The sequence below is a fragment of the Macrobrachium rosenbergii genome, chromosome 19, assembly GCF_040412425.1.
Source record: "Macrobrachium rosenbergii isolate ZJJX-2024 chromosome 19, ASM4041242v1, whole genome shotgun sequence".
Classification (NCBI taxonomy): domain Eukaryota; kingdom Metazoa; phylum Arthropoda; class Malacostraca; order Decapoda; family Palaemonidae; genus Macrobrachium; species Macrobrachium rosenbergii.
The window spans coordinates 34,444,532-34,460,762 of record NC_089759.1 but is presented as its reverse complement, the minus strand read 5'-3'; the positions used below and the strand labels follow the sequence as shown (position 1 = coordinate 34,460,762).

Here is a 16,231-nt window from a genome sequence, read left to right as displayed (position 1 = left end):
AAGTATAAAACATACTCCACAGAGTCGGGAGTGTTTTATCGCCATATTTCCCGGAGTATATTGATATATAGATATAGCAACAGATTAATTTGGAGGTAAGTATTCATTCGGAGTAGGACTGAGCATACGTGTCTAATCTAGCCTGTGGGAAGCATGACATGACGTGTCCTAAGCCCAGGACAAGACGGGTTTTCCACTCGTAACGCCTCATCAGTCTGCTTCTTGTGCTTGCTTGAGTCAAACCCACGAGGAAATTGTGATCTTGCAGGCTGGAAAGGTGCGTTGGTACCCGATTGTTTTTGCACACGACCCCAGTGATTGTTTCTTAGGTCAGGTTAGGCTGTTGTAGGCAAGGCAGAGCCGACCTTGCTAGAGAAGGCAGGGGCTGTCTTCGTTGCTTACAGCAGCCTGTTCCGAAAACGTGGCCAGTACATGTTTGCTGTAACATTATAACTTATAAAATATGATAAATATGTTCGGTTTTGGGGTAGCCGTAATATAACTTGTAAAACTTGAGAGAATGTTCTTTTTGGGGTAGCCATAAGTTATAAAACTTGCGAAATATGTTCTTTTTGGGGTAGCCATAAGTTATAAAACTTGCGAAATATGTTCTTTTTGGGGTAGCCATAAGTTATAAAACTTGAGAAATATGTTCTCTTCGGGGTAGCCGTAAGTTATAAAACTTGCGAAATATGTTTTTTTTGGGGTAGCCTAAGTGTAAAGGAGGTGGCCGCAGGATGTCGTTTATTATCCTAAAACGCTATAATTTTTTGATTGAAGAATAGGCCTGTAGAAAAGGGGGTTATGTAATGCATTACGGGTGATAGCCTATTATATGAGAAATATACTGAGGTCATGTGAAATTTATTGGCTTTTGTGTATGTGTTTATCACTGAACGGCTGGTGCTAAACATTGTCGAAGCTCTGCGGTGCCCGTGTTTAGGCTAGTACCAATCCCTTGGGGATAAAAGTAAAAATATGCTAGATCTGTAGCATAACTGCACAGCGTTAGCTATTACTTTGGAAGTTGAGTATTTCTATAGTATTTTGGCTGCTTTTCAAGAATTTCCTGTTATTTTTTGACAGATATACTGAAATTAACCCCAGAACAAATATGTTATTGTATGCCGGCCATCCTGGAATGCTATTGCACATGCTCAGTGTTATAGGGGAACTTTTGGTAAAAAGTGGGGTTTCCCCTCACTGGGGGGTCCGGGCAGACCTCCCCCCCTCCGGCTAAGTAGCACGGCCTACCAGGTTAGGTTAGGTTACGTTAGATTAGTATAGTTCCTTTTATAATAGGTTTCCGCAGGCAATCTCTTTTTGAATATAAGGCTCCCATATGCCTTGAGTGTGCACGGAACCATTCCAGGCTGGCCATCATAACAGTAACATGTCTGTTCTCCCTCCCTTCGTTTTACCCCACCCAAACCCCCCCCCCCCCCTTTCCCAAAGGGCCCCTGATAAAGATGTGAGGTTAGTAATAGTTGACTGCTAGTAAACAATACCACCCCCTTTGTCAGCAACACTAAAGCATAGATGATGAGCCATGCAGAGTTTTTCTATAGTTTTACCAAAATATTAGCAAAGGACCTAATTTTCTCAATATTTCTGTAGATTTCTCAAATCTCGCCTTTACTGCATTATGTACAACCTTTTCTATATTAGTAAGCCACCAAATTATATTAATAAATGATATCTTTGTGTGGCCATCTGGACATTTACCCTTTTCGGTGTATTGGGCTGTGATTTAACAAATAGCTTGAGATATTCTTCATCAGACAATAGTTAACCTAGCTTATGCCTATTACAACACCCCCATGTATCTCTGGCCTAATGGGGCCTGCTTTGAAAATTCAATTTGTTCCTAAACACAGGAACCAGCAAATTTTGAGAAGTTGTGAGGATTGTGGGAACTAGGCTAGTTGTAAGCTTTCAATATTCAGACGATTCTAACTTTAATTTCTCATTAGTTGCAAATCAGTAGCTTTTAGAAATAAAATCCCCTTCCAAGCCGGTAAAACATTGGGGGACTGTAACTGGAAATGGGTTAATTGGCAGGGAATATGAATAGCCCAGCTAATGAAATGTAGGAATATATAACCTAACCCCTCTTAACCTAACACAGTCCAACATAGCATGCCACATTACTACAAAAACCTTAAATGAATTATCTATTAGGCGTGTTGTTATAGCTGGTTCTGTTACCAAAGCTTGGCCAGAGTCTACCAGATGTGCTGGTACAGAAACACTGGGTTCCTTTTCCTGTGGTCTTGGAGGATGCTGAATGTTCAGTTGAGGTGGATACATTAATTGGAGAGTATGAAATATTGATGAGGCAACTAATCACATAGGCACGGCTGAAACTTTACCTTAACTTGCATTGTCAAAAATGCTCTGACTGGTTATCAGGTCCCTTGTCGACTCCTCACCTTGGTCTAAAGATCTTTATTATTGTGAGTATGGCTGTCGGGGATAAAGGGCTGTAAACAGTTTGCAGTATGGATCACCATACAACATATGTATCAAAGAGTGACTAGGGATTTGTAGGCAAGCCTCTTGTCACTGAAAACAACACTGCTTGGTGTAATATATTGTAGAATGGAAGGAACAAGGGTTGTATAAATCCTTCCACAAGAAGCACCATGAAATTAGCCTGAGAAACCCTCAAAATACTATCTACCACCTGTATATCACTCCTAAGCCTATTCCCTCTTCCCAAAATGACATTCACAAATCTAAGTTTATGCTTGGGCTACAGATGGGTTCTTGATTATCAAAGGTATACTGAGTGACCAAACAAACATTCCAATTAAAACTACCAGCGTTGTTATTTCTAAGTACTGTACTTAATAATGTAAGGTGGCCCTGACACTTAAGCTATTCAGTCAGTGATTAAGAAAAAGTCTTTATATCCATGTTTGGAAATGAACTTTGTAATTACTAACACAGTGATTACAACAACTTTTTCCTTTTGTAGTAGCTATGGATTGGTTATGGTGTTTTAATTGTTTGTCATATTTAAAAGCTAAGGGTGAAAAGCACTTAAGATGGTCAGGTGAACATGGTAGCATTGAGTGTTCATGAAGAAAAATAAATGCATGTTCTTCCTTTCAGTAAAAGTTACCATGAAACTTTGCAGTTGCCGAGAAATAGTCCAGAAGGCATTGCATGTATTCAGATGCTAGTGCTGAAGCAGCCATCAGGGTAGTAAGACCAATTTCACCATGTAGTAGGCTAGGTGATTTAAAAAAAATGTCGGCCACCAATGCTAAAAAAAAATGTCAGCCACCATCTTGAGCTTTTTCGGATAAACAAAGTACCCTGTATTGCATTTGTTACCATGATTCTACCATAGGCCATGGTACCTTTAGTTTTGCAATTTATGAGAGTGAACAGGGGAAAAGCTGCCTTGCGTTCATCACAGTAGGTTCTTCAGTTTGGGAGTATGTGTGTAAACAGTGATTCTCTTTAATGAATAAGAATCCAGGTAATCATTTGAAATATTTCCTCTGCATCCAAATGCATGCAGAAAAACTTGTAGAGTAGTGGGGTGTGAAGGAAAAGAAGCAAATTGTATGAATGTTTTTGCTCTGCATGTACATAATATATTTCATGATAAAATTTATCTTTCATGTTTCAAAGCTCAAATGAAATTCTATTATATTTTATTAGCCCAAGATTAATGTTTATGTGTAAACTTATTACACATTTATCATCAGTGTCACTGTTTAAGTAAAATTAGAAGTGAGCTCAAAGTCAAATAGAATATTCCTGGTAAATGGGCTAAATACTATAAAGTTGTAAACATGTGTTCTTCAAATGTGTTATTGGCCTGTGAGACAATAATTGAAGTATGAATTGGTCCTCAAAACGTTTCATGTGTGACACCTGGTGTTAAACCTAATTAGCACTAATTTACAATTTTAAAATGAAGCAACATCACGCATAGTGCATATGTGGAACAAGCACTTGAAAACATGAGACACTTAATTGAAAAATGTCACGATTTCCTCTTTTATGATTTGAGTGAAATTTTATTAAGGGTGATTGGAGGATATAGCACTGCAAAAAAATATCTCACAAACTGTAGACTGCTATTGAAAAGCTTTGTTTATAACTTTGAAAATTAAGTGAAAGTTATGTTGTGCCATCCACTTGTGTTAAGCTTCAACTTGACTTTGCTAGTAAATATTCAGTCTTACTTGGTCATGTTTTATGATTTTAAAAAGGCTTTATGTTTCCTGTTACTTGTATACAGTAGAAGTTTTTCTTCGTGCTATTTATTTTATTAATATGATGATTTCTGTTGACAGCATGAAGGGTCATTTGGTATTGACCCTGTTGCTGGTGGTATCTTCTGTTCTTCAAGCCTTACCAGTTAAGGAAAAGAAGGAAGAACATAAGGAAGAAGAAGAAAATGAAGGAGAAGAACATGGGGAGGATTGGGTAAGAAAGATTTAGTTTCTGGTTTAATTTAAGACTAAGGCTTAACTCGTCTTAATGAAAATATTTCAAACCTTTTTATCAGATCACTCTATATCCGTTGTTTTTGGCACCACGACTTTCCCTCTGTAATTACTAATATGTGTTTTGTTCCTACACAATATACAAACCATCGGTCTTTGCATAGGAATGTACTGTACTTCAGCGTAGCTGTAGGGCGGCTGTTTAATAAACAGCCGACCACTTTGTTTAATAAACAAGGTGGTCAAGTATGTAGTTGACTACCAGCTACGGGTGGGAGTCCTGCCACCTAGTCAGTAAACATTCACTTTGTTTTTGGCCCCATATAGAGAGAGACGTGTCACTCTTCCCTCTGTTCCTGCTGTTCAACTGATTCGTTTGTTTATGTTATGTTTTCATGATATATATTAGTGTGTTGCTCTTTTTGCGTATATCTGGAGAATAACTTTTTTTTTATATATATAATGTAAATCCAACCCCTTATTTTACCCTTGTGTGTTGTGTGTTCAGTATTCCGGTATAATTGTTCATTCTAAACTAGTTTCTCACCTCCACTTATGACTCTACGACACTGCTTTGACTTTTCAGAGAGTTTTATTCCTTCGCAGTGCGAAGGAAGGGTTGTATTCTGAAAATTATTATTATTTGACATTTGTAATGTTTTACGTTTTTCAGATGTTGTAGCGCTCGAGGGACTTGGGAATAACTGGTTCTTTTGTTAGCAATACGTGCGTTATTGCTCTGTATGTTGCCGATTGCTCGTTCTGATTCATTTATGGAAGTGAGAGAGAGAGAGAGAGAGAGAGAGTGTGTGCGCGCTCATTCCCACCTTCCCATCCCTGCACGGGAATGGTGCAAGGGTCCCAGGACAGCGGTAGACTTGTGGTAGAAGTTGAAGAAGGGAATCAAATTAGCATCGTCGTCTCCGCCTTCATCTACTTATGTGCGCTATCTCTTCTGGGTGCTCTCTCACAAGAGGTAACCCGTATCACGGATACTAGTCCCAGGAGTTCACCTACTGTACTAGTGCGTACCTCCTCCTGTGTTTCCTTGGACAGGTAGAGGGAGCAACCGAAGTTCATCCTGTGTCTGACTTGCAGGCTCTGAGTGCTCGGACCTCCAAGGAGAACCTTGTCACTCCAGGTACTCGGGTTTCATAGAAACCTCGAGTTAACTTGACCAGTATCATGGAGTTAACTCCGTGAAGTGGTAATAGCATACCTCTGCCCAGGTTTCTTTGGACGCTCATGTAGAGGGAGCAACCAAAGATCGTCCAGTATGTGACTCGGAGTCTTCAAGTACTTGGACCTCCAAGGAGAACAGTGTCACTCCGGGTATCTGGGTTTTCATAGAAACCCTGAGTTACCTTTACCTGTATCGTGAAGTTACCTCCACGAATTGGTAAAGCTTGCCTCTGCTTGAGTTTCCCCGGACACTCAGGTAGAGAAAGCAACTGATTATCGATACCCTTGTTACTCAGGAGCTCCAGGTGCGTGGTTCTCTGATGAGACCCGCGTCACTACAGGTTCTTGGGTTTCTTTGAAATCTCGAGTTACCTTTTACCAGTACCATGGAATCATTCCATGGGCTGGTATAGAGCCTACCTTGGCTAGAGATTCCTTCATTTCTCAAGTAGTGGAAGCAACTGATGTGCAATACTTTCGTGACTCGGGAACAGTGCGCTCACCTGAATAGGCTATGAAGAAGTTCCCCGTACAGTCCTCTTCGTATGCAGAGGCCACAGCCTCAAAGAAGACTGGGGTATGTTGAAAGGACAGCCTGAGTCCACGCCCAAGAGTGCACAATTGCTCTCCCTAGTCGGCCCTTGCCTGCTTTCGCTTGAACGAGCCAGCTTACCTGGGGATAGCTTCCATGCACATTTGCGTGAACCCGTTCGCTCTCCTCGGGACAGCCGCAGCCCACGTTTTTGTGAGTAAGTTCGCTCTCTTAGACCCGTGTAGTCATCGTCACCGCAGGTTGACGATCTTTCACAACTTTCCTCTCCTGTTGGGGCTTTGGCTCTGGCAGGTCAGAAACAGATGCTCGGCCCCACTCACCTGTCTCCTCAATCTCCTGGTTACATCAGGAGCCACGAGTCGGACAGAAGGGCTCGTGATTGGGATACCATGTCCCAAAGCAGCCCTCCCATGAAACTTATACTCCGGGGATCAATCCTAGGGTCGGGCCGGTTGTATGCTCAAGTGTTCGAGAGAAGGGCTAGGGGTTCTGTCAAGGCTTCTCTCTTGCTGAAAGTAGTCTATGGGTTACGTGACCTGGAAAAGCTCTAGGGTTTTTTCCTCAGGACACGGACACCCCCAATCTTTGGAGAACTTATTCGGAGATTGTGTCGCTGATGTGTCAATGATCTTGGGAAGAAACCATGGCTGCTTCCTTGGAGGGAAAGTCTACCCTCAAAGATTTTGGGGACTGAGGAGGAACCCAAGTTTCGTTGATTCAATCTTTGTTTGCAGGGGCCATGGCTTCGAAGAATACTCAGCATGTCTTCAGGATAGCCTGCGTTCACGCCTGAGAGTCTATGATCGCTCTCCCTGGGTCAGCCCTCACCCATGTTTGCGCAACCGAGGCTCCTTATGTGGGGATAGCTTCTGTACATGTTTGCATGATTATATTCACTCTCCTAGATCTGTATGGCCGTCGTCACTTTACACATTTGCAGGGTCCTTGGGTTCCGGCAGGTATCATAATGGTGCTAGGTTCTTACCTGTTCTCTTACCTCCTTGGAGTCGTCCGAGGACCGGGTATCAGACAGTTTTTGGGTTTGAGACTGGAAACGTTCACTCTTCCATCCTTTCCCAACCACTGGAACCGGTACTCCAGATTAGGTCTGCAGACCAATCCAGTTGTATACTTGAGTGGTAGGAGAGATCATGGGGCCCCTCTGGAGGTTTTTCCCAGGGATCGTCTGTTGACTTTTCTTCAGCCATCGACACTATCCCACTTGTTTGCTGCCCCAACTCCACCAGCATCTTCGTGTGATCTTCATGGTAAAGTACACTTAATAGCACCAGTTTTATTTCTTCCCATTCACTTTTATTATGTATTATATTTTTTATATATTTGTTATTTATAAAGTACATTTTTCTTATTTAAAAACACATAACAAAAATTGGTGTGTTTGTGGGGGGGCTGGAATGGGTTGATAGTATTTACATTCATTTTAAAGGGGAAATTCGATTTGATTTGCGAGCAAATTGAGTTACGAGCTTGGTCAGGGAATGAATTAAACTCATGTCGAGGTACCATTGCACTACCCCTCTATTTTGTAACACCCCCCACCTCCCCACTCATGTGGACAGAAGAAAAAACTGAATGGGAAACTATGGATGCCCAAACCACCTGAAAGGGATGGGTGAATAGATGGTTCAAACTAAACGATCCAATTGGTTTTTTACTTTTAACACTGTTTCGTCCTCCCACCTGACACAGGAAATACAGCTATCAGAATAGGGAGGTAAGTATTTAAAAAATAAATTTTATTATAAAAATGTCTATTTTGTTTCAAAACTTGCATTTGTATTCTACTGACAGTAATAATATTGTTTTCCCATAAAATTCTTTCCATTCCATATTTCATTACCTTACTTGCCATAAGCCTATAAAAGATTTTATGCAATCTTCCTACTCTTCATAAGCACAGGGTAGCGTTAAGTACAGTAAATAAATCATATAATTTACAATATAGTTTTACATATCATTGTTCTACAGCATTCTACAGTTACAGTACCATTTCTTCTTTTATTACATTAAGAGGCTGTAAGGCATTCACTAATACGTATACAGGTGTGATAACTAGTGCTGTAGCAGACTTTGTGGATGCGAGAGTCTGAACTGGTTACGCATACTCCTCATTAGTTACGCAGATCATACCAGGAGAATCTTGTGACTTTCAAAACTTATGATTAGGGAGATTGGTATTGATTAAAGATAGCATAACAGTGTCTACCATAATTCCATCACATATTGTCTCTATAGATTCTTTCATCTGATAACAATTATGGAAGTTTTACATTCTGAAGAAGTCTACTGTATAATGAAAGGGAAAAATGATTAAGTTATCTTAGAACTTGCAGGCAATCCCATTTATCAGAAGTTTTTGCAGTTTCATCTCTGCTGACAGTCATATTCCATTCTATCTGTTTTTCAGTAGTTCTCTTTGGTCTCTACTATCTACTTGTACAATTTTTTAATTTGTTTTTCTCCATATTCCACGTGTCTCTTTGTAACGAATCCTTAGGGACATCTTATGAGTGTCTAGAAGTGGGACTTAGTGTTGGGTGTAACACTACTGTTTAATAATGTTATATATGGAAACATTTTTTAGTAAAAATGGTTACTTACAGGAACTTAACTTGGAATATGGACGATATTTAAAAGAAGTTGTCCAGGCCTTGGAAAGTGATCCAGTCTTCAGGAAGAAATTGGAAACAGCAGAGGTTGATGACATAAAGGTAAAATATTATCCGTGTAATGTTTTACATGTTTAGCCCTCACTATTTATGTGTGTAGCTTCATCATGGGTATAGTTCTAGCTATTCCCTCGGGTGTGTGGTACACATCCCCTGCGAATACTGGGGGTTTACTGTACGTGTATGAATGCAAAGAAGTGATGAACTATAGTCTAGAAAACAGTAATTCTGTTTAGTTTAGGATTTCTCATAGTCAATAAGGGTATGTTTTGCCTCTTAACTAGCGTAGAAGGTATTTTTGAGTAAGAGATTTATATTCATTAACTCGAAATTATTTTTTGAAGTGGTTTCATCTTTGAGCTATTCAATTTTTGTATGTTTTTTGACAGTCTGGAAAAATTGCCCGAGAATTACACTTCGTTGATCATAATGTCAGGACACAACTTGATGAATTAAAACGGAGAGAACTGGAACGACTTAGACACTTGGCTATCAAGGTAAGTTATGTGTATCTATAGAAATGAATAATGTTTTCACACAAATTTTTGTACAAACTCATTTCATTATTTTTTCATTATCCAGAAGCTTGGGCATGAGGGTCCTGGGAACTGGAAATTACAGATAATTGAGGTTAGTCAACGAGGCTATTGGGATGTGAAATTTACCTGTTTGCCTTGGCCACTAAGGAATTTCAGAACTAACATAATGTAGGCTAGCATAAATAATTTGCAGGATCTAGTTGCTTAAAATCTTTATTTTCACAACTCTTGATAATACATGTGTGAAGTTAAATGTATAAGTTAACCTTGGCTCCACTAGGCTAACCTAGCGTCTGCTCTGGTAGGCTAGGCTGGCGTAGAATACAATGTATTTTACATATAAGCAGCATTTTGAAATAACGTCTTATTATGTAATGTACTTGATTGTGAAAGCCATAGCATAACTATTAAGCATTAGATGTTCTCTCAGGAAAGAAGTATATATACCAAGTTAAAAATAGTATATTGCACTAATGAAATTATGATCATTTGAAATATCCCCACAATATATTACGTTATTGTACGGAATATGGATATCTAATCAAGAGTTCCATTGTTTACCATTAAACAGTTGATTTGTTTTGGTATTAAGCCAAGATGTTAGATGAGAGGAAAATTGAAAAACATAACTAGCAAACATGCACTCTGTAAATATATTATATCTTACAAGAACAAGTGTTACTGGCAATTAATGTAGTGTTTAGGCTATTGTTTTACCTGATATCAAGAAATGTTTGTACAAAACATGGTTTATTATGATTACTGTATGTATATTATTCTCATCTGTTTATAGAATAAAATTTTTAGCCCCTTCCTGGATCATCTTTATTGCATTTACTATCTTAGCCAAAATTGTAAACTAATTTATTATTTCTTAATTAGACCACATTTATAAATATTGTTCACATCAGTTGTCATTGCTGATTCATTTCAAGCTGAAACATGCTGTTCGTAGGGTAGCTAACTCACAAGAATATGATTAAAGTTGGTAATATGCATATTCATTTCAAATTTAGGCTTGACATTTTTAACCTTTACATCTTGTGTTGATTTATACCTAGTTATTGTGTAATACATGCACAATTTGTTCACGATTTATTGTATAATACATGCACAATTTGTTCACGATATTTACTGTATATTCATTTTAAGTCTAGACTCGTATTCTTAAGGTTTACATTTGGTGTTGATGATCTATACTCCATCATATCTTACAGTACAGCTCACATTATTTTTTTCTTTATATTCATTGACCATGAATGTTGAGTATAATAGTAATGTGTTTCCTTGTGAACTGCTTGGCCCAGTATGGGCAGCATCACAGTAAGCACTGTGTTTTATTCGTTGCATACCCATTACCCATTAGAGACCATTAATCGTGGATTGTGTATACTACAGTATTCACAAAATTGTAGTTGTAGTGGCAATGTTATTATTATTTTGCTGCTATGGAAGTAGTGGAAATTTTGCTAGTTTTTTTTTTTTTTTTTTGTTGATAACTATACAATTGTTGTGAATTTTTTATGGTGTGTATTGGCCATTTGCATCAGATATACTGTAAAGATTCATCTTAGAGATGTGGAAATGGTGCGGACCATATTTTAGAGTTCCTCTTTTGTCATTGTTTCCCTGTTTCTTGCACCTGAATTGCACAGAAGGATTTCCCTATAAAGTCAGTGTAGGTAACCAATAAAACAAGTCTTATTCTTTTTATCAGTGTTTTGTAATGTATGGGGAGAACATGAATTCACTATTTATTTTGACATATTTTCCCATAACAGGAGCATGAGAAGGAGATAGGAGTAGATCGCAATCTGTTGAAGGCTCCCTTACACATTGATCATAGAAATCCAACAAGATTTGAAGTAGAAGATTTAAAGAAATTAATTGTGAAGGTAAGTCATGTGTATTGTATACAAAACAGGTTTGTACTGGGATGACTCAACTAACTACAGATACATAGGCTTCCAAGATACCCAAAATAAAAATGATCGTAAAAATCAGCCAAAAATGAAAATTTATGGAAAAAAGACCAATTCGCGTGAGCCATTACAAAAGCAAGGCTGCATACAATTCTCTTGCTTGGCACCAGGGAGTTCACAGCAAAGAGTTTACGTGCTTTTTGTTTAATTGGACAAAAATCAGAAAAAACTAGAGGAATTATGTACTAATGTACAGCTGTAGAAAATTTATGAAAATTGACAGTACTCTTGCTTGTTTATAGTTCATCATTACAGTCCTTCATTTCTCATTTGTCATGGAGCGAACATTTTGGTTGTCATTCTTCTCTGTCGCCAAATACGGCCAGTCGTTTAAACAAATGCTCTAAAATTTTTTGTTTTGTTTTTGTGGTTAATGAATGTATTGTCTGGATTTTAGTCTCTACTTGGCAATATGGATTCTTCTTCTCAGTCTTCCCTATTGAAATCGGTTATCTATTGAAATCGGTTAGATTTTGTAAGGTAAGTGGTTGTAAGACCAGATTGGGTTAATTGACGTATGTATGTATGAGATATGCATGGATCATTGAGAGGTGAATTGTGATTCAGACAACCTTCGTGATCATTGCAAGGATTGGTCTTTGGGATAGATAGAGATGATGATAAATTGCTGAATTAGAAGAGAAATACAAACTTAGGAGAGAGTAAACAGAACAGTCTTGAATCTAGGTTTTCTTTAGAATTAACACCTGGTCAGGAAGATAGAGATAAGTCTATAGTTTCGTCCTTAGTGGATTCAGATCCTTCTACACCCAAATGTCAGCTCAGGATAGTAGGCTAGATTTAATGCAATTGGATATTGACTCTGTTAAACCTAGAATTGAATTTTGTGTAACAATTTGAATCTTTTGTATCGAATGTGTCCAGTGCATTGTCAGGGACAGTGTCCTCTTGTTTCTTTGGCTACTCTGTGATACAGCCTTGCTTGTCACCTCGGCACCTCTGCCGACAGGCCTGGTGGTCCCGGGGTTTCCAGACAAGGACTAACATCCCATGTTTACGGACTGTGCCCTGTCTTCTGCCTTTGCTTTTGGTCCTCCATGGGCAGAGTTAGATTGCGGTTGCAATTCGTCCAAGCCAGATAACCAATCGCGATCCGTAATGAGTGCTGCCATTCCACCTGTTGAAAAAAAATCATGATGTCACTTTTCAAAATGAATATGTAAAATTAAAAGTTGCACAGAAAAGGGATTTTCCTGATGACAAAAGAAAGATATGTACTGTAGTTATACTACATTTTGTAAAAGATTAATTGAATTTTGTTCAGTCTTCTTGGAGAAATAAGCATTTAGTATTGAAAAAAAGTAACTTTTGAGAAAACAGCAAAAGAAAAGTAATTTTGGACTTTCGAAAATCCTGAGAGAAGCTGGACATCTAGAGCAAGTTATCCCCATATCATTATAACGTTCCTCTGACACGTCCCGTAGAGAGAATGGGATATTTTAGTGGGTGACAACTATTTTTGAATAAATTTTTTTTTCACAATTGATATACAGTGCATGCTTTTTTTACAAATTGTTGTTCACAGTGCTGTACAAGTGATGAACAAAATTGTCCATAAACCAATCTAAACATTTTTTTTTTGGCAATAACGTTTCAAGATACGTTTATATACACGTAAAACAACCCAAAACAGTGAATAACTCAAACTTTATCCTATCCAAGAACATTCATAGACTTACTTTTTTTACAATTTGTCATTCATAGTGCCATACAAGCGATGAACAAAATTGTCCATGAACCAATCTGAACATTTTTTTTAGCAATAATCTTTCTAGATATGTTTGCTTACGTATAAAACAGTCCAAAACAGCGCATAACTTACTTGATCTTATCCTGAGTTATTCATACAGATGTTTTTACAAGTCAGTTCTATAATTTGTGGTTCAGTGTCAAACAAGCGATGAACAAAATTGTCAATAAAACAATCTAAAATTTTTTTAGCATTATTGGATCAGGATATGTGTATTTAGACATAAAACAATTGAAAACAGTTAATAACTAAAATTCGACAGTTCCTCAAAATTTGTCAGTTGGCACACACCTTAACCCTTTCAACTACCATTCAAAAACGGTATAGTATGACTGCTTGGAAGGATTAGTGCGGCCACTCTTTTCCATTATTTTATAAAAAATGTTTTATTTTACCAGTTGTGTAAAAATTTCTGCCAGTGAATCAGTTTCCATACTTCTGTGCTTGCCTTTTAGACATTTTCAGTTATTATAGTTCAGTCTCATATGACACCATCTCCATTCTTTAACTTCAAATGGATAATAGTTGACTTACAGGTAGATCTGAAGTAATTGACACCCTTGATACTGGGATCATTTCATTGCTGATCAAATGTGAAAGAACTTGGAAAGATAGTAATAGAATTTTTGTATCTTGAAAACAGACAACAGAAGATTTAGAAAAAGTAGATGCTCAACGGCAGGAAGAATTCAAAAAGTATGAAATGGAAAAAGAATATGAGCGTCAGCAGCAGTTGGCAGCTATGGATGAAGAGCACCGTAAGGCAGCAGAAGAGAAGCACACAGAAGAAGTCAAGAAACATGCGCAGCACGGCAAGTTACATCATCCAGGGTCTAAACAGCAGTTACAAGAAGTAAGCATTACTGCAGTTTCTTAAATTATGAAGTATGTATGTTAACTTATCAATTAGAGGATAAGTTGTTTCACCACAGACCCATTACTTGTAATTAACCCACATTCATGGTCTTTGAATACGAATACTTTAGTCATTTTTGTTTAACAGACTATTGGGGAGCAGTGGTAGGCCTTCAAGATAATAGAAATGGTATGTGATTTAAAACAACTTTCTCTCTACTCATGTATGATATGTTGTTCTCTAAGTATAGGGTATATAAGAGAGCCTGGATAGTTTTCCACAATGCAGCCATCACTCTAGCAGACATTACATTCTCAAGTGAGGTTATAGGCTCAGACACACCTAAGGATGCACAGGTCTCTTGCATAGTTAGACATCCTTTGTTAAATGAGAAACTAGTGAAATGGGGAACATAAGAGGCTGACACAGAATTCATGTGATTGGTGCGGTTTTATGAAAAAACTCGTGTTTTATAGAGAATATAGTATTCAAAATAATACTTAGAACATATTTTTCTTAAATAACATATTTTTCTTAAATGTAAACTTATTCAAAAATTTTGTAGGAGTATTGTCTTTCTTTCATTTTCCTTGTTGCCTTAATTTTTTTAAGCCAACTGGTTATGCTTTAAATATTAGGGGATATTAGGCTTGTCCTATTAGGCTTATCAGGGTATTTATTGGTGAATAATTGTACCCAAATATCTTTTATTTTACTTTTAATATGTAATTAAAGATTTGATTATTTTTAACTTTGTATACCGTATCTCTATGTATATCTCTCCCTCTCTCTCTCTTTATAGTCATGCCCCGAACTTACGCAAGGTTAGGTTTCAGACCCCCTCGCGCTAGGCGAATTCCCGCATAAGTAGCATGGTCTCTAAAAATGCTAATAAATGCTTATTTCTAGAATTTAAACACTAAATATAACCCTAATCATGCTCCCAAAGTATTAAACTAACTTTTAAATGAAATTAAAGTTACTGTAATTTCATTTAAAAATTAGCTTAGTACATTACCTTTAGAAAAGTAAAAAAATGGTTGACGTAAACATATAGGAGAGTGTGAAGATTAGTATACTGTTTCTCTCTCTCCCCATTCCACTGATCTATTTTTAGAATTCTTCTCAACCTCATTTTTAAAAACTTTATTTTGCCTCTTTGTCATTGTTCTGAAATGCTCTATGTCTCAGAACAGCACATTTACAGTTTGTGAATGGTACAGGTAAAATTAGATCAATTTAAAATTACCTACTGTATAGGTAAAGGCATACAGAGAGATAACAGTTGTCCTTACTCAAGAGAGTGAAATTTTTCATGAATTGTTGCAGACATTGAGAGAGAGAGAGAGAGAGAGAGAGAGAGAGAGAGAGAGAGAGAGAGAGAGAGAGAGAGAGAGAGAGAGAGAGAGAATTATGTAAGAAACCTTAGACCTGCTAATCAGCAACACTCCCCCTTCTTGTCATGTTAAATTGACATGTCTGACAGCTTTGCCTTCGAGCTTCTTCAGCGAGTTACAAAAGATGTGGGAAAGATATTTATTTGTTTAAAATATGTATCACTTATGAAGTTTGTAATGACAGTTATATTATTAATATTATTATTATTATTTAATCTTATTACTGCAATCTTATTAATATTTGAAAATTTGTACTTATTATTAGGTAAAAAATTTTTCATACAAAACAAATAAATATAAATTCTCTTATCTCAGTAAAAGTGAGAGAAAAAAATTATTACTTTTATTATTTAAATATTTAATTTACACATAAAAGCTTGAAAACTTATAAATTGCAAAAAAAATTAAACATAAACACTTTTACAGGGTTTCTCAGTATTCGCAAATGTTTGCGTATATCTGAAAAACTTGTGTATGACAATTAGTTAGGTTCCAGTGAAAAGTTCGCGTGTCTGTGAATTCGCGCAACTCAAATTGCGCAAGTTCGGGGTATTATTGTATATCTATCTATATCTATATTATCTATCTATCTATATATATATTTATGTTATATATATATATATTTATTTATTATATATATAGGTATTTATTTATTTATGTATTTTTTTGCACATACTATATAGACAAGGCCATATCTGTGACTTCATCACCCTTTTACTTTGTTTTGGAACGAACAGTTTGGTCTTACCTTATTAACATGGCAGTGCAGAGATTAAATTATATCATCTGCTG

The 16,231-nt window shown here is 37.1% G+C and overlaps 2 protein-coding genes across 10 annotated transcripts in view; one reads left to right on the top strand and one right to left on the bottom strand.

Moving 5' to 3' along the window:
• Positions 1-16,231, top strand: part of LOC136848807 (nucleobindin-2-like) — a 28,872-nt gene that overhangs the window by 307 nt on the left and 12,334 nt on the right. For 4 of the 9 annotated variants that reach the window (XM_067121463.1, XM_067121460.1, XM_067121465.1 and 1 more), the window contains exons 2-6: positions 4,317-4,449; positions 8,829-8,936; positions 9,284-9,391; positions 11,215-11,328; positions 13,830-14,039. In XM_067121463.1, coding sequence (XP_066977564.1) covers positions 4,318-4,449; positions 8,829-8,936; positions 9,284-9,391; positions 11,215-11,328; positions 13,830-14,039 — 672 coding nt within the window. In that variant the 5' untranslated portion in view covers position 4,317. Of the gene's footprint in view, positions 1-2; positions 96-136; positions 278-4,316; positions 4,450-8,828; positions 8,937-9,283; positions 9,392-11,214; positions 11,329-13,829; positions 14,040-16,231 lie in introns of those variants that run through there. The other 5 variants (XM_067121466.1, XM_067121464.1, XM_067121461.1 and 2 more) reach the window with 3 other exon arrangements.
• LOC136848810 (L-threonine 3-dehydrogenase-like) overlaps positions 11,135-16,231 on the bottom strand; it is a 38,768-nt gene continuing 33,671 nt past the window's right edge. Inside the window, exon 11 of the mRNA XM_067121475.1 lies at positions 11,135-12,553. The gene's annotated coding sequence lies outside the window, so the exon portion shown is untranslated. The remainder of the gene's footprint in view (positions 12,554-16,231) is intronic.